General features: G+C 42.7%; 1 protein-coding gene across 3 annotated transcripts in view; it reads right to left on the minus strand.

The window, feature by feature from the left end:
• Window positions 1-16,939, minus strand: part of LOC119719819 (ciliogenesis-associated TTC17-interacting protein-like) — a 116,420-nt gene extending 99,481 nt beyond the window's left edge. Inside the window, exon 1 of one of the 3 annotated variants that reach the window (XM_038189315.1) lies at window positions 16,566-16,939. In XM_038189315.1, coding sequence (XP_038045243.1) covers window positions 16,566-16,636 — 71 coding nt within the window. In that variant the 5' untranslated portion in view covers window positions 16,637-16,939. Of the gene's footprint in view, window positions 1-7,008; window positions 7,247-16,565 lie in introns of those variants that run through there. The other 2 variants (XM_038189312.1, XM_038189313.1) reach the window with 2 other exon arrangements.
• Window positions 16,940-19,274: the final 2,335 nt, after the last annotated feature.

The following is a 19,274-nucleotide window of genomic DNA, read 5'->3' on the forward strand; positions in this document are numbered from 1 at the left end:
AGCTTGATTTTTTTTTCAAAAGGGGGTGAAAGGAATAAAAACTCAGAGGAAGTATATTATTAAACATCAACCTCGTGCCCCGTGGGTACAATCTTGCAGCGCCATGTTGTTTCCCATCATGCCTTGCACGATTGTAACCCCTGGAATTGTGTAATTTAAATGTACCAAAATACAGTACATTATAATTAGGGCTGCAGTTTATCCGTTTTATGTGCCGACGCCATCTTTAAAATGTTAAAAGTTGTGATTTTGAAGAATCAATCCTTTCAAACACAACAACTGGATGTTGTGTTATTTAGCAAAGATTTGTATTAAATGTACGTACCCCTTTCGTGCCTTTACAACCACAGATACAGGTTTTTTTTTTAGCAAAAACAAGGCTGACATAATCCATATCGTACAGGCATCACGACTTTTGAATCCTATTTTTTTTTTCGTACGTGACGTTACGTGCAAAGCTAAGCACGCGAGCACGAACGCATCATGGGCGCGCCCGGCGGGCAATCTTCGAAATGCCCGCGCAGTACGCTGTGAATAGCTATTCAGCGTCATTTACGTCATCATCACAGCCAGGGGTTAGTGTAAGGAACGAACACGCGCCCCTGTAGTCGAGGCTGATTAAACATTCATTTTCCTTCTTTTTCCATGCCTTGAAATAAATTTGGACATGATATAAAACATTCTAGCATTTTAAAAGTCATATTTTTCGCCCAATTTGTGGGGGTGGCCTAAATGTGTAAAGGGGTGATGTATACGAGTGGTTTGATCCGATTGTGACAAATATTGTGCATTTTCGTGGCATTAAAATTGGCAGGCCTGTTTGAACTTAAAATGGGTTTAACATATGTTTACGAGAGGGATCCACTTTGGAATTTGCCCACTGTGGGGATGAGCTTTATTTGAAAAGGGGTGCACAAAATCTAGAAAACTGTATTATGTGCTTTAATCAGTGCCCTTTGGGTCTACATGCTTTCAAATAGGCGTAGCATATGAAATATAAACATGTTAACGCTAAATACTTGTTACTGTCACTCATTTGGTGGACGTGGCTTAAATTCTAGGCAATTTATGGAAGCACCTTGATTCAAACGATGCCAAAATCGTCATTTTGGTGGTAAAAACACAAATTCTGTGTTTGTAAACTATAGTTTTACAATAAAATGTAAAGACAATATTAAAACTAAAAGTAACAGGCGTTCACCCCTCCTCCCCCCCCCCCCCCCCTTTTTAAGCAACATGTCAAGGTAGGGGGATTAATATTCGATACATTTTTGTACTGGTTCAAAGTGCTTTAATAGTGATCCATCATTCAAATATTTCATATTAAAGGCCTCAAGCTAATATAACCTACATGTATGTGTACATCTTAATCAACTGTCAAGAGTCAAAGAGCATCCTTAAATGCATGTAGGAACTTTTGCATTTAGTAAAAAGAGTACATATCGATTAACGATAAATTCTTTGCCTAAATTAAGTTTGGGAAAGTGTATGAAAGTGTTTCGCCTGAACTTGTATAATTTAGAAGTGAAAAAAACGTTGAAGGTGGTTTTAGAAAATTTCCCACGTGCTGTATTTATATCAAGCTATCCAGCAAATGTTGGCGGTATCCCAATCTGTCAATGTCTTTTTTCAATGAGAAGGCGCTTGTTAGAAACCATAAACAATGCAATATAGCAGGGATTACACCCAAAGTCGTTACAAATTATCAAATAAACCACAACAGGAAACTGACTGCATTTATGTAGACTCTTGACAGGTGATATAATGTAAATCTACTGCTACAGGATACTAGAACTAGTAGAAGCTCTAAATCAGAAATATTTAATTGAAGTAGATTAAATTACTTTGAGTCAGTATGCATACTATTCTTCCCCTACCATGTAGGGCTACTTTAAAATGTAGCACCACAAAAGGGGCAAAATGCTATACATTTGACATGGTCTTTACAGTGTATTGTAAAAGACTAGTGCAGGGACAGTCGAAAATGTGCGTGTTCGGAAGGGGCAGTTGAGAACTGCAGCTCGTTCAAACAACGCACATTATTCAATGGTGTGAACGCACACTCGCAAGTTAAACGCACAAAATGTCGTCACCCCCCTGGCACTGATATTTACCCCTACTGGACAATATGGTATCGCCCTACAACTGTAGGGCGTAGTTGTAGGGCGATACCATATTGTATAAGAGTTGCTCAGTCGACCGCCTACATACAGTGCAGTGATGGTTGCTCAGTTGACTAAAAAATGCATGTGCCCGTGCATGCCACTCACGTATATGTACGTACGAAGACATGGTGTGCAGTGCTATCGCCCTACAATGTGCCCGTCCTTTTTGCACTGTTTGCGTCACATTGAGCACGCGCGCTTTAGCTCGAACATGACGTAAACAATTGAAAAGAACCCCATGATGTGCCCGTCCTTTTTGCATTGTTGCGTCATATTGAGCACGCGCGCTCTTGCTTTAACATGACGTAAACAATTGAAAAGAACATCAGTGCGCGGAGTTCTAGGCTATATTCTGGCGCGCTAGGTCTCAGAAAATACTGCTTTTTTGCAGCTTTTCGTGCAAACAACGCACACGATTATGAGGAAGAAAAGTGTACCATTGTTTATTTACCCTCTATTGTACATGTCGTCATCCCCTGGCACTGATATTTACCCATACTGGACTATGGTATCGTCCTACAGTAAAGCTTGCTCAGTCAGTCGCCTACAGTAATTGTTGCTCAGTCGACGACAAAATGCGTATACCCGTGCAGCCTCTCACGTCCTCGTACGCATACAACCGTGCTGTGCCGTCTAAAATGTGCTTGTTTGGGAAGCGCAAATTGCTTTACCGCAGGTATTGGTTGCATGTTTGCAGAGTTTTTGAGAACTGCTCGTGCAAACGATTCAATGGTGTTGTTTTCACAGGTTGAACGCACACTCACATCAAAGTTTGTGCCAAGTTTGAAATTGTTTGGGCGAGTGTTTCTCAAAAAGGCTGCAAAAAATAGCGCAGATATTACTCTCCCCTACTTGACAATGATATCGTCCTGCAGTACAGTCGCTCAGTCGACTGCAGAAATAATGTGCCCATGCAGCCACCACGTAGGTGTACAAACGGTAACATATGGTACGAAATGCTATATATTCACCCATACTGGACAATAGTATCGCCCTACAATGCCCGTGCGCGTGCTATAGAGTTATGTGCCCTCCCATGTCTTTTTTGCATTGTTTGCGTCATATTGAGCACGCGCGCTCTTGCTTTAAAATGACGTAAACAAATGAAAAGAACATCAGTGCGCGGAGTTCTAGGCTATATTCTGGCGCGTTTGCCTCAGAAAATACTGCTTTCAAACTTGGCACTGCACATTCTGTGGTCCCGAGCAATACACCCGCCAATTTTCAACTCTATACGGTGCCCAGTTCTGGAGATAATCGGCGGACAGACAGACAGACGGACGGACAGACAGAGATTCCTTGAATTGTAGTATAGACTAGTGCAGGGCCAGTCGAAAATGTGCGTGTTCGGAAGGGGCAGTTGAGAACTGCAGCTCGTGCAAATAACGCACATTATTCAATGGTGTGAGCGCACACTCGCAAGTTAAATGCACAAAATGTCGTCACCCCCCGGCACTGATATTTACCCCTACTGGACAATATGGTATCGCTCTACAACTGTAGGGCGTAGTTGTAGGGCGATACCATATTGTATTAGAGTTGCTCAGTCGACCGCCTACATACAGTGCAGTGATGGTTGCTCAGTTGACTACAAAATGCATGTGCCCGTGCCCGTGCATGCCACTCACGTACGAAGACTGGTGTGCAGTGCCATCGCCCTACAATGTGCCCGTCTTTTTCCATTGTTGCGTCATATTGAGCAGTTGAAAATGTGCCTGTTCGGGAGGGGAAAGTTGAAAATGTGCCTGATCGGGAGGGGCAAATTGCTTGACCGCTGGTATAGGTAGCATGTTTGCAGAGTTTTTGAGAACTGCTCGTGCAAACAATTCAATGGTGTTGTTTTCACAGGTTGAACGCACACTCACATCAAAGTTTGTGCCAAGTTTGAAATTGTTTGGGCGAGTGTTTCTCAAAAAGGCTGCAAAAAATAGCGCAGATATTACTCTCCCCTACTTGACAATGATATCGTCCTGCAGTACAGTCGCTCAGTCGACTGCAGAAATAATGTGCCCATGCAGCCACCACGTAGGTGTACAAACGGTAACATATGGTACGAAATGCTATATATTCACCCATACTGGACAATAGTATCGCCCTACAATGCCCGTGCGCGTGCTATAGAGTTATGTGCCCTCCCATGTCTTTTTTGCATTGTTTGCGTCATATTGAGCACGCGCGCTCTTGCTTTAAAATGACGTAAACAAATGAAAAGAACATCAGTGCGCGGAGTTCTAGGCTATATTCTGGCGCGTTTGCCTCAGAAAATACTGCTTTCAAACTTGGCACTGCACATTCTGTGGTCCCGAGCAATACACCCGCCAATTTTCAACTCTATACGGTGCCCAGTTCTGGAGATAATCGGCGGACAGACAGACAGACGGACGGACAGACAGAGATTCCTTGAATTGTAGTATAGACTAGTGCAGGGCCAGTCGAAAATGTGCGTGTTCGGAAGGGGCAGTTGAGAACTGCAGCTCGTGCAAATAACGCACATTATTCAATGGTGTGAGCGCACACTCGCAAGTTAAATGCACAAAATGTCGTCACCCCCCGGCACTGATATTTACCCCTACTGGACAATATGGTATCGCTCTACAACTGTAGGGCGTAGTTGTAGGGCGATACCATATTGTATTAGAGTTGCTCAGTCGACCGCCTACATACAGTGCAGTGATGGTTGCTCAGTTGACTACAAAATGCATGTGCCCGTGCCCGTGCATGCCACTCACGTACGAAGACTGGTGTGCAGTGCCATCGCCCTACAATGTGCCCGTCTTTTTCCATTGTTGCGTCATATTGAGCAGTTGAAAATGTGCCTGTTCGGGAGGGGAAAGTTGAAAATGTGCCTGATCGGGAGGGGCAAATTGCTTGACCGCTGGTATAGGTAGCATTCTTGCAGAGTTTTTGAAAACTGCTCGTGCAAACAACGCACGCGATTCAATGGTGTTGTTTTCACAGGTTGAACGCACACTCACGTCAAAGTTTGTGCCAAGTTTGAAAGTTTGAAGTTCGACATACAATGGTCGCTCAGTCGACTGCAAATATAATGTGCCCGTGCAGCCACCACGTACGTGTACATACGGAAACATGGTATGCAGTGCTATTCACCCATACTGGACAATGGTATCGCCCTACAATGCACGTGCGCGTGCCCGTACTTTTTTCTATTGTTTGCGTCATTATTGAGCACGCGCGCTCTTGCTTTAACATGACGTAAACAATTGAAAAGAACGGCAGTGCACGGAGTTCTAGGCTATATTCTGGCGCGCTAGGCCTCAGAAAATGCTGCTTTTTTGCAGCTTTTTCGACAACCCCTAGTCAAAACCACTTCAAACTTGGCACTGCACGTTCTGTTGTCCCGAGCAATGTACCCGCCGATTTTCAACTTCATACAGTGCCCGGTTCTGGAGATAATCGGCGGACAGACAGACAGACGGACAGACAGACAGAGATTCCTTGAATTGTAGTATAGATATAGTTAATGAATGCAGAAAATGAGGAGTTGGGTCTCGTTTGAATCAGGGTCCATAAATCGCCTAGAATTTAACCAATGCCCACCAAATGGGTGACAGTGCCTAGCGGTTTAACGTTAGAATGTTTTTTATTTCATATGCTACGCCTATCTGAAAGCATACATAAATAATTTATAAAGAACACTGAATGCTGCAGATACAGATTTTTTTCTGGATTTGTGCTCTGCCTCCACAGTAGGCATATTCCAAAGTGCATCCCTCTTGTAAAGATATGTTCAGCCCATTTTAAGTTCAACCAGGCCTGCCAATTTTCATGGTTTTGCCACGAAAATGCACGACATTTGTCACAATTGGATTAAACCACTCGTATACACCACCCCTTTACATATTTAGGAAACGCCCACAAATTGGCCGGAAAACATGACTTTTAAAATGCTAGAATGTTTTATGTCATGTCCAAATTTATTTCAAGGCATGGAAAAAGAAAGAAAATGAATAAATACACTTCTTCTGAGTTTTTATTCCTTTCACCCCCTTTAAAAGAAATCAAGCTCCGCCCCCAAATTGGAAGGTTTCAAGGTGGGTCCACCTCTTAAAATGTTTCTCATACCTTTTTGGATCTGCACGCCGTATTTCATGCTCTTATTACAAATTTGGGAACGGTTTGGGCAAAAATAATGGGCCCGAGGAGCTCTACTGTGACCAGGACATATATATACGTGTACATTTGTATACAGTATATAGAAACATACATACAATCTTTAACTCATTTTTAAGTAACTTTATCCGAATTTTTTCCGTTCTTAAGCAGCTTCTTTGGTATCAGAGGGTCAATCTCAACACTTACCGTAATTTTCGGAATATCAGCCGCGCGGCGTATAAGCCGCAGCTCGCAAAAATCTGCAAATTAAGATTTGAAGTCGGCGTATAAGCCGCATCGACGTATAGACCGCTTGCAGATGCGTTCGATAATCGACGCACGAAGGCGCGCGACGCCATGTTGTGGGACAGGCGTATATCTATCCATGCACATTTTGTCCCATAACATGGCGTCGTGCACCTTCGCGCGTCAATTATCGATCGCGTCTGCAAGCAGTCTATAAGCCGTACCAACCGCAGCGGTTCAATTTTGAAAGGCCTCCAAATTCTAGTCAAAATGCTCTGAACCAGTTCCATTTACACTACGAAAGCTATAAAAGGGCCACATAAGTTATGTCAAATCATTTACAGTCGATTACTCTTACAAACAAGTATGGAAATTGATGATGAGAAATAAAAAACGGGAATTGCTGCCGGCTGGCTCGTCAGTCAGCCTGTGCCGGCGACTGACATTATTTTCCCACCGGAACTTGAGAGAGTATGCAACCCACCATGTGTTGTCTGACTGGAGCGCTACAAATCCTGCTTTGTGGCAACAGACGCTGAGTTGTTTTGTCCTAAAGGATAAACAGTCCGTTATTACAGCAAAACTTATCAAATAGTTGTGATTACTAACGAGTAGTAATGTCAAAAATTCAAGTTTGGATCGTAACACTAACATGATGCTGAGATTTTTATGGACAAATCCATTAATTTCGTAAGGGGTGATTTCACCCCTGTTTTGAGTTTTACATCGTTTCTTGAATACATTTTAAGAAAAAAAATTATATTGTGACGCTGAACAACTGATTATCATGAAGATATGTTTCAAACTCCATAAAAAGTATTAGTTGTCTTTTTTCTTTTTTTAAACAGGGGAAATATTGGTAATTATTGTTCCCAAGAAAGTACACCCTTTATTACCACAAATGGTGTGGTCCATGGGGAATTCATGCAGCATGCATGCAGCATATGCAGCATCACGTACGGCCGGTTGTCGATGTCCAAGGGACAGCTTTCACTAGTCGTACTTTTTACCGCTCGGTACCTTTTTGTGGGACGTGCTTTCGGTTTGTTAATGACTTTCTTAATTGATAATTATTTCAGCAACACATCTCTTCTTGTACCAGTACATTAAATACACATGTAAATGTCATTTTTATTCTTCAAGTCTCGGCATATAAGCCGCCCTGTGTATAAGCCGCAGTAAACATTTTCATGGGCAAATTCAACGTATAAGCTGCAGTTTATATTCCGAAAATTACGGTAAGTCCAAAAACGGGGCTTGTGGGCGATATATGTTAATTAAACTCAAAATTTTTGACACTTGACCATGGTCCCCTGACCCCCATCCGACCTAGGGCAACTTACTAAGAATGGCCATTTCGGAACTACCCCCCGATGGGCAATCGATTGGTACCATCAAACCTTTTGTGCTCAAATTGTTAATTAAACTCAACCTAGCTGCCGGTCTAAAAGTAATGGGGCATCAATGATATTCATGATTATTTTTTGGGTTGCAAATTAAATCTGTAAAAATCAACCACTATAGTACAGATCTAGACAACATACAGCGATCATTCAATAACGTTTATGGCTGTGATCTAACGTATTATCTATGGACGTACATACAAACACGTACGTGAAGCAGGGGACACGACCGTGACCTGCGTAGATAAACAATTTCGCATGAAAATCGGGGGATGCACCGACTACTATTTCATGACAAGGCAATCACTGCACTGACGCTATGCATTTTGCAAGCGTAGGCCTACTCTTGTGCTGCGCCTTGTCATGAAACAGTCGTTGGTGCATCCCCCGATTTACATAGAACATTTACATGCGGATTTTTTTTTTTTACGCAGGTCACGGCCATGTCCCCTACTTCACGTACTTATTTGTATGTACGTGCATAGACAAGAGTTGTTAGATCACAGCCATAAACGTTATCGAATGATCGCTGTATGTCTAGATCTGTGCTATAGTGGTTGAATTTCACTGAGTCATTTGCAACCCAAAAAATGATTGTGAGTATCATTGATGCCCCATTACTTTGTCTTTGACATGTGAGAATTCTTCCTTAGTGGGAAGCTAGTAATACAGGCTAACATCCCAAATGTAAAAAAAATGAGTTCTAGCACCCCAGTTTTAAAGTTTAATACTGCAGACCATCGTTCAAAGCTAGCTTGAGTAACTCCAGCTGACATGCCCCCTATTCATTTACATGTAACGCTGGAGGCATGACCTGTTCGTTAGAATGTGGTAGCAAGAGACCCTAAAAAAATGGCCTCTCAAAAATTGTTCATTTTCACCTCTTATATCCCACCCCAGAGTTAATTTACATACCTCATACACTCAGCAGTCATTTATAAAGCCTAATGATCAACTTGAAACAGACAACAACAGCAAAATGAGAAAAATCTTGAAAATTTCGGTGGCTTGTCTGTAAAAAAAACGCCAGTTCCAACGGCTGTCGTCCATTTTGTTTTGGTAATTATGTAAATGTATGCATCATGTGATGACATAAAAAAAAAATGTGCGCGCGCGATGTATGTGGGTACCACACCGCTTTCAGGCGCCGCAAGTGAGTTCAATTTTCGTCTGGTGCGTTGTCGCAGAAAGCAAGACAACGAGAAAGCTCTCCACGACAACGCACGTACCAGACGAAAATTGAACTCACTTGCGGCGCCTGAAAGCGGTGTGGTACCCACACACATCGCGCGCGCAGATTTTTTTTTTATGTCATCACATGATGCATACATTTACATAATTACCAAAACAAAATGGACGACAGCCGTTGGAACTGGCGTTTTTTTACAGACAAGCCACCGAAATCTTCAAGATTTTTCTCATTTTGCTGTTGTTGTCTGTTTCAAGTTGATCATTAGGCTTTATAAATGACTGCTGAGTGTATGAGGTATGTAAATGAAGAGACCCTAAAAAAATGGCCTCTCAGAAATTGTTAATTTTCACCTCTAATATCCCAACCCATAGGTTGGGATATTAGAGGTGAAAATTAACAATTTCTGAGAGGCCATTTTTTTAAGGTCTCTTGCTACCACATTCTAACGAACAGGTTATGCCTCCAGCGTTACATGTGAATGAATAGGGAGCATGTCAGCTGGAGTTACTCAAGCTAGTTCAAAGCATGCAGCACACCCACTGTCACTGATGTTCATCGTGTTCATCGGAAAACCACAGGACATACTAAAATAAAATAAATTAATGTGATTAAAAGCTAGCCCCATAAATGTGGCCAATTTACTGGACTACCTCCGTAAATAAAGGCACTTGGAATATGTACAAAAACATGTAGAACTTTGTCAAATTTTGATTTTCACATTTAGGCTTAGTTTGTAGCCCAGGTGGACTCCCTTTCCTCCCTACGTAACGGAGAGAGTCCAGGGTATAAAGTGCTCAAAACCGGGCGAAAAAAATTATGACCAGTATTTTCAATATTTTTACCTTGATGGAGAAGCTAATTTTTACGTCGTAGTATTCTATGTAGCCTTATCTATTGGGCCACTGGGTTCATAACTCGAAAGCAACGTTTAACTTGTACGTGTTTGTAGACTCTTTTCATCAGTTTCTCACCACCGAGTCTATTCTAGTCGTACATGATGTACGTCTGTGCAGCGTGTAGTCTGGTTCCCTAGACCGGACAATTATTCTCGACGCTCATATCACGTTTGGTCGGGGGGCCAGACTATGCAGCATGAATATGCAGTCCGCACGCGCGATTTGCTTTGTAACCACCCTCATACGCACGCGCACTTACTTGAAGGTGCGGTCGCTAATCCAATGACCGAGCGTGTTTTCGCGCCAGTTACCAGAAACACGTTTCGGCTTTGGTCATTGGTTGAGCGTTTTCATGACATCGGTTGGCAGGAGTGACGTCACTGTTCCAACCAAAGCTAAACAAATGAGGGCGCTATAGCGTGCGTGCGCGCTTTCGTACGCACGTACATAGTACATGACGTACGACTCTGGGAATAAACTGATGAAAAGAGACTACAAACACGTACAAGTTTAACGTGCTTTAGAGTTTATTTTCCTGATTAATGTCGGTCAGCATCACATATGGAATTCCTGAACCCAGCGGCCCAAATAGGTAATGACACATAGAGAATGTAGGCGTGAAATAAGCTTCTGTAATGAGGTAAAACGTAACAAAATCTGGTCCAAATTGTGGGTGGTCTTATGTAGAGAATTCTCGTCCTGGACGTTAGTCGTAATGCAATGAAGACTTCATCCAACCTGGGCTAGCTTAGTTTGTAGTTTATTTTGCTTTATACATGTTACTAATGTTAGAAGCATACTCACACTTAACTCTACGGAGTGAAGCGTTGAATTACTGTTTGTATGGAAAGGTACCCGTAATTCAACGCTCCACTCAGTAGAGCTAACTCACACTCTTTACTAGACCTGTGAACGTGGCTATATACATAGCCACGCTTCAGTCTATAGTAAAAACACTCTATTGTGATCCGCGGTTACTATAAAATGGAGTGACCGTTCTAGCCGAATTTCGGCTACATTTGACAGAATATTTGCATACAACAATGAGTTGTACCGGTACAGAAAATCAGCAGAAATTTTTTTCGGCAGAATTATGAAGATGAAGGAAAATGAAAAAGATTGGAAAGAAATATGGCACATTTGGTTTGAAAAACCTTCATTTTTTGAAAGATCCTTAAAACGGCAATTCTTACTTTTAGGACCCCGTTCCTATATAGGAAGGGAAAGACTCACCAAAACAGTCGACTAAATGACACTCAAAATTGACATTCCGATACTTCTTGGCACATCTGAACAATTGGCAATGACACCTTCTTGAATATCAGCACTCCCCAGCAGGTTTAATTTTGTGGAAAGAGGGCAGGGCTTTGATTTACGAGGGAAATTCAGGGGGAAAAGACGACGATGACAACCAGAAAACAGACTCAAAAACCAAGATGGCAAACGTGAAAGCTCGATGCAATGAAAGCTCGATGCTGATTGGCTGATAAAAAATAAACATCTTATTTATTTTTAGTCTGGTTCCCAGACCAAAAGATTCAGGAATAGTCAGAATCTTTTGGTCTGAGAACCAGACTAACTTATTTATTTTTAGTCTGGTTCCCAGACCAAAAGATTCAGGAGTAGTCAGAATCTTTTGGTCTAGGAACCAGACTAATTAACTTTTTTAGCAGCCAATCAGCACCGGGCTTTCTTTATGTAGGGCTTTCACGCGTGTGAGAACTACAACATGCACGTCTGACTGTGAAAAAAAGGTAGGAAAGTCACATTTTCTTCGAAAGTGCTTTCAAAATTACAACTAACATGAGTTTGTATGAAGAAAAAAGACTGCTTTAGCCCGCAAAAGTCACTTTGGTACTGGACAGTCATCTGCAAAAGTCAGTTTTGAACAGAACTTGTAAAAAATAGGTGTCCGCTAAGGATTACCCTTAGCCCAGGTTGGACGAAGTCTCTATTGCATTACGACTAACGTCCAGGATGAGAATTCTCTACATAAGACCACCCAAAATTTGGACCAGATTTTTGTTACGTTTTACCTCGTTACAGAAGCTTATTTCACGCCTACATTTTCTATGTCTTTCTCTATTGATCCAGGGGTTCAGGAATTCCATATGTGATGCTGACCGACATTAATCAGGAAAATAAACTCTAAAGCAACGTTAAACTTGTACGTGTTTGTAGTCTCCTTTCATCAGTTTTATTCCTGAGTCGTACGTCATGTACGTGCGCACGAAAGCGCGCACGCACGCTAGCGCCCTCATTTGTTTAGTTTTGGTTGGAACAGTGACGTCACTCCAGCCAACCGACGTCACGAAAACGCTCAACCAATGACCAAAGCCGAAACATGTTTCTGGTAACTGGCGCGAAAACACGCTCGGTCATTGGATTAGCGACCGCGCCTTCAAGTAAGTGCGCGTGCGTATGAGGATGGTTACTAAGCAAATTGCGCGTGCGCACTACATATTCACGCTGCATAGTCTGGCTCGCAGACCAGACGTGATATGAGCACCCAATAATTGTCAGGTCTAGGGAACCAGACTACACGCTGCACGGACGTTCTAGAATAGACTCGGCGGTGAGAAACTGATGAAAAGAGTCTACAAACACGTACAAGTTTAGCGTTGCTTTAGAGTTTATTTTCCTGATTAAGGTCGGTCAGCATCGCATATGGAATTCCTGAACCCAGCGGCCCAATAGATAAGGACACATAGAATACTACGACGTAAAAATTGGCTTATCCAACAAGGTAAAAATATTGAAAATATTGGTCATAAATTTTTTCGCTCGGTTTTGAGCACTTCATACCCTGGACTCCCTCCGTTACGTAGGGAGGAAAGGGAGTCCACCTGGGCTAGGATTACCCTTAAAACAAACCCTTGCACAATGGAACAGCAATATAAATTGGGTGATTTGGCAGACTTTCGAAGTGGATTAAGCAGAATTTTACATGGTATTACGGTCATCCTGCCATGTAAGACGGTTAGTCGGGTACCAGACAGGGCTCTGGAGTGCTCTGAAACTTGCAAAAATAAAACAGGCCCACTTTACTCACACTTTAGCCAGCAAATTTCTCCAAAAATTCCACTAGGGCAAAGAAAATGTCCTCAGTATATCACCAACCAAGTTTGCAGACTCAATTCAATTTTTAAAGGAGACTTTTCTTCAATAGTTTGCACATGAGAGTGAAGTCAAGTGATTTCAAAATGGGGCTACACACTAGACTGGTACATGTCCAACCATGGTCCAACTATTTGAAAAGACTGACCTCTTCATTCAGTGTCAATAGTCTGGTGGTTTGACTATGGAGAAATGTGTAGTAAATCGAGACTAGTTCCTGCTTCATGCCAAGTGTTTCCTAAATTCTTTTGGCATGGTTGATTGATGCAGTACTGAAGCTGTGTTGGACTGGTTGTTTTAGGTGCCAGTCTATTTTCTTGTTTTGCATGTTACCTAGCCTTGACCAAGGCTATCAGCTTGTTCCCATACGAGCTTGTTCCCGCTACCGCACACCGCGCGCATCGCGACACAATCACTAGTTGTACTATACCGTTAGCCTCAACGACCCTTGCGTGTGCTTTGTGTGCATGTATGTACGCCCCACACACACTTCCGCAAACAGCCGTACAGTATTAAGTCGAGGCGGAAGATAGCCTTGACGCAACCATGGCGAATTCTTATGTGTTTCTTTATAGTTTCGACCGAAATCGGACGAAAATTTCTGATGCGCATATATTACACGATATCCAATCAAAGCCTGTAAACTTTGACCCGCGACATACATATTCATGATCCCGCAAATTACTGCATGCACCACGTACATGTATGTTCACTCAACCATGCTCAAACCATGGTATGTCCAGGTATTTCAATCCCATTTAAAACCATTTCTCCAGTTTTATTACAAACAAATGAAATATGCCGATATATGAGTGAACAATTGTTCAAAATGATACTATTTCCAATGTATTGCGAATTGGACAGTTCAAGACAGTCCGCCGACGTTTTGTCGGTGCAACAGCGTACATTATCACGCCGCTACCTGCCCGTGCTATTCTGACAGCGAATGTAGGGAACAGGTCAACTCGGACCCAGGTCAAATCGTACCCATTTAATCGAATGCAGGTTAACTCGTATCTATAAGCACCCGTATGAATTAACTGCAAGAAAAGACCTATTGACTTTGGGATGGAAATATACGAAACTGTCAGGTACATGGTCTCCCAGAATTTGTACCATGTGCAACATACATCTCATACGTATGACACATGTATTTTAACGCGTACGTGTGAATTAATCGTATGTCGTACCTACGACATACGTACGACATGTAAGTCGTAGATGTAAATCGCACGAGATACAAGTCGTTCTCACAAGATATGTTGTGTACGACATAATCGACAAACAAGTCGAATATACGAGTTACAATTCATATTTTGTACACACGAGATATTAAGTCGTACTTATACGACTTTGTCGTATGCGACATATATCGTACCCTGTCGACTCGACTTATGCACGACATATATATCGTACCGGCACCTGTTGACATTATGTCATATGTTTGATATGTCATACCCTGTCGACATATATGTCGTACCCTGTCGATGATATTAGTCGTACCCGGTCGAATTATGTCGTACCCTGTCGATGATATTAGTGGTACATACGACATATAACTTATGAGTTGTTCATACAAGTTAAAATCAGTCTTACAGAAGAAGTTTGCTGAAGGAGAGATATTTTTTCCCATATCCCCTTGACAGCTTAGGAGAAATACGCCCCCCCCCCCCAAAAGTCAGCGGTAGATAGTGTGAGCGCTTTTTTTGCCGCTGAACGTGAAAGCGCAGCGTGTCTCACTGCATGGCGCCAGCCGGGCCGGTGCCTACAGTGGACGGCCCCAACGTGGCCTCTGTGCATGGTGACATCGTTTTTGCCGGCGTGCGGTTTTGTACCATTTGCCGTTTTTTGAAGGTCTAATTTTTCATCCTTTTCATTTCATTTTCGACCCAAACTATGTGTAACTTTATAAATATTATTCTACTATTATTTAAGATTTTAAGGGGGTGTTTTACAATAATTATTGTTACCACAGGCCTGTCTGGTTTATAACCCTTTGGTCGTATTATGCAATTTAATAAATATTCATTTTTTGTCAGCTCCGTTATCCAATGAGAGAAGACTATTTACCATAGCGCGTACTAATTATCATATTCAGCATACACGGTTGCGTCAAGGCTATCTTCCGCCTCGACTTACTGTACGGCTGTTTGCGGAAGTGTGTGTGGGGCGTACGTACATGCACACAAAGCACACGCAAGGGTCGTTGGGGCTAACGGTATAGTATAGTACAAATGTACAACACTGTGTTTCTGCGCGCGCGGTGTGCGGTAGCGGGAACAAGCTCATAATGGGAACAAGCTGATAGCCTTGGTCAAGGCTACATGTTACCTTAAGTTTTGGGACTCTCATACACAGTATTGAGAGTCCCAAATTTTCGGACTAGTTGGGTACCCACTGGTGATACTTCCGTTTTGGGCATGCGGAACTCGGGGTACCAGTGTCATGCCTGTCTTTGATTTTCTGATCATTTTGAAAACATTCGTGGTGACAAAGTTGTGCCGTACTTTACATCAAATTTCTTGGCAATGCCAGATCCAACACTCGCGGAAATTCACAGGAGGCCCAACAAGTAAGTGATATACCTATGGGCAAAATTATACATGGTTATATGTAGTGGATCAAAAGATAGAATGCTGTCGCTTGTATTTACCCGACGGAAGCGCGTGGCGTTGTATACAACGCCACGTTCACGGGTTTAACTCTTTACAGGCTTATCAGAAGGGCTGCCTTTTTCAGATGCCTATTTTTTGAGAAATTTCCAGATTCGTTTGCACTTGTTTGCGTATCAACATTTCAACATGAAATTTCACGAAAATTAGACATTTGAAAAAGGCAGCACTTTCTATTTATTAGAGGATGAGTAGGCCCTATGCTAGCCCCATAAATGTGGCCTATTTACTGGGCTGCCTCTGTAAACATAGGCCACACATCCACATGTACAAAAATCGTGTCGACTTTGCCAAATTTTGATTTTCACATTTAGGGTTAGTTTGTAGGATTTTTTTGCTTTAGAAGCATACTCACCCTCTTTATAGGCTAGTCAGAAAGTGCTGCCTTTTTCAGATGTCTAATTTTTGTGAAATTTAATGTTGAAATTTTGATACGCAAACGTGTAAAAATGAATCTGGAAATTTCACGAAAAATATACATCTGAAAAAGGCAGCACTTTCTGATTAGCCTATAAAGATTTATGGGGCTAGCCCTATGCTTGTAAAGCGGGAAAAAAAACCAAAGCCTAAATGTGAAAATCAAAATTTGACAAAGTTCGACATGTTTTTGTACATGGTGGAAGGGTGGCCTTTATTTACGGCGGTAGGCCTAGTCCAGTAAATTGGCCACATTATGGGCACCATGGGGCTAGGGCGAAGTTGGTGTAAAGTGTAATACTAATAGGCTAGTTAGGCCTACTTTTGCATGTTTAGTTACTCACCCGTCATTTTTATCTGGCCTAACGTTTAGGCCTACATCATGCCTAATCATGTTTTCTTCCATCATGTCCATTTTCTGAGATTTCGCTGAAATCTTTACGGCAAAACTGTATGAATGGAGAGTAATCAACAGTATAGTAGTTATGATGAAAAATGCTAGCTGCTAGCTGCTCGAGCTCCTCCTTGAGCTCTGAGCTCTATGGTACGCTTGTTTTTGGGTCGGACTCGACTCGATATCGCGATGTTGATTCACGACTTTGCTTTTTAGACTTGGCCAGCCAAGGTAATTAATTCATATATGTGCGCGATCGATGTCACTATGGAATTATGCAAAAATGGAGGCATTTCATCAACCTGGCCTAGTCCCCATGGTGTTGAACAGTACGCGCCCACCACTACCTGCTCTATTGGAAACCAGGTTGGAAATAAAGAAAGCACTGGGGACGAGGTTGGCATTTCATTAAAATCACGGGAGCTCTGTATTGTACGGCCGAATGTCGGACACTTCGCCCCATTTCCACGTCGCCCCATGTCACTTCGCCCCTAACCACTTCGCCCCATCCCCACTTCGCCCCATTCCCACATCGCCCCATCCCCACTTCGCCCCATCCCCACTTCGCCCCATCTCCACTTCGCCCCAGCCGTTACATGTAAAAAAAAAAATCTCATCTATTTTATAGACCGCTTGCAGACGCGTTCGATAATTGACGCGCTAAGGTGAGCGACGCCATGTTATGGGACAAAATGTGCGTGGATAGATATACGCCTGTCCCACAACATGGCATCGCGCGCCTTCGCACGTCGATTATCGAACGCGTCTGCAAGCGGTCTATTGGCTTAAAAAACAATTTCAACAGATTCACTAATTGCTAACCAACGGAAAGAATTAGCCCATCACCAAATGAACAATTCATAACCAACCTCTCAAGCTATAGGCTCTCCCCTACCGAGAAAAAAAACTTGAAGTAAAAGATCAAACTTTGTTCCCAACCCGGCTATACTAACCCAATGAAGTTGTAAGTGTCACGTATCAGACAAAATTTTGACGGAACATTTTCCTCAAGGCAGTGAGTTCTTTTTAACTCACTGACCCATACCTACGGATTCTTTTGAATCCAGCGGCTGATGAGTCCCAGAAGGGACGAATATGCATTCTGCTATTGCCCTCAGGTAAAACCTAACCCACCCCACTGCCTGGGTAAACTTGGCTACGGTCAAAAGTTCCATTGATTTCTCCTTATTTCTACCCAATTTTTGAGACCCCTTTCATGTGTCTCAATTGAAGAACATAAACCACACAATGTCACACCATCGAATAACTCAATGTGTTGTTCCTACGCACATTTTTTATTCACAAGCCAATATAGGAGAGGCGTCTCTGAATTGGATAGAGCCATTTCTCTCATCTGTGTCTCGAGCACCTCATTAGAGAGTTTTTATTTTTCCTAAATTTCTAGAATTGGGAGCATTTATTATCTGGGGTCTTTGGCAGTTTATTTGGTCTGCACCCCTAGCCTTCAGCTTTTTCATACTACATGGGGCGAAGTGGGGATGGGGCGAAGTGGGGATGGGGCGAAGCGGGGATGGGGCGAAGTGGGGATGGGGCGAAGCGGAGATGGGGCGTTGTGGGGATGGGGCGAAGTGGGATGGGGCGAAGTGGGATGGGGCGAAGTGACATGGGGCGACGTGGAAATGGGGCGAAGCGTCCGACGCCCGTACGGCCGGTAGCATGATAAGTGTTACGGTACTTAACTATTTCGATCTATGCTATGTTCATCTTCCTATCTTAAAAACTTAAAATAACCTTGTAATAAAAATAGTGTTATTTTTTTGTTATATTTCTTTTCTACATGAGTGGATGGAAATTCATTCACGTAACGTGATGTTTTGCACCGATATTAGGAATCAACGGATTTGTAAATTCGGTGCGCCGAAACTAGGAATTTCAATTTCGGTATCGCATTTGTAAATCCGGTGAGGTACCGTCTCGTTCACGAACAAAACATGGCACGGCCGGTAAAACAAGGATTATTTTCGTTACTATTTATTAATGGAAGGCCCCAAAAATAAAGTATTTGGTGTTAAGAACATTTAAGTAGTTCGGTCAAGCAAAACTATTCTGAGACTGAATAATCACGTGGCCATATAGAGCAACGAACACAACCTCGTTCCCCGTGGCAACCTCGTCCCCGTGGATACGATATTGCTGCGCCATGTTGTCTCCCATCATGCCTTGCGCGATTGCGTTAGTGTCATTGATCTCCACTAGTGCAGGGCCAGTCGCAAATGTGCGTGTTCGGATGGGGCAATTGAGAACTGCTGCTCGTTCAAACAACGCACATTATTCAATGTATGGTGTGAACGCACACTCGAAAGTTAAACGCACAAAATGTCGGCACCCCCCTGGCACTGATATTTACCCCTACTGGACAAAATGGTATCGCCCTACAACTGTAGGGCGTAGTTGTAGGGCGATACCATATTGTATAAGAGTTGCTCAGTCGACCGCCTACATACAGTGCAGTGATGGTTGCTCAGTTGGCTACAAAATGCATGTGCCCGTGCATGCCACTCACGTATATGTACGTACGAAGACATGGTGTGCAGTGCTATCGCCCTACAATGTGCCCGTCCTTTTTGCACTGTTTGCGTCACATTGAGCACGCGCGCTTAAGCTCGAACAGTGACGTAAACAATTGAAAAGAACCCCA

Source organism: Patiria miniata, unplaced genomic scaffold (genome assembly GCF_015706575.1).
Source record: "Patiria miniata isolate m_02_andy unplaced genomic scaffold, ASM1570657v1 HiC_scaffold_8, whole genome shotgun sequence".
NCBI lineage: Eukaryota > Metazoa > Echinodermata > Asteroidea > Valvatida > Asterinidae > Patiria > Patiria miniata.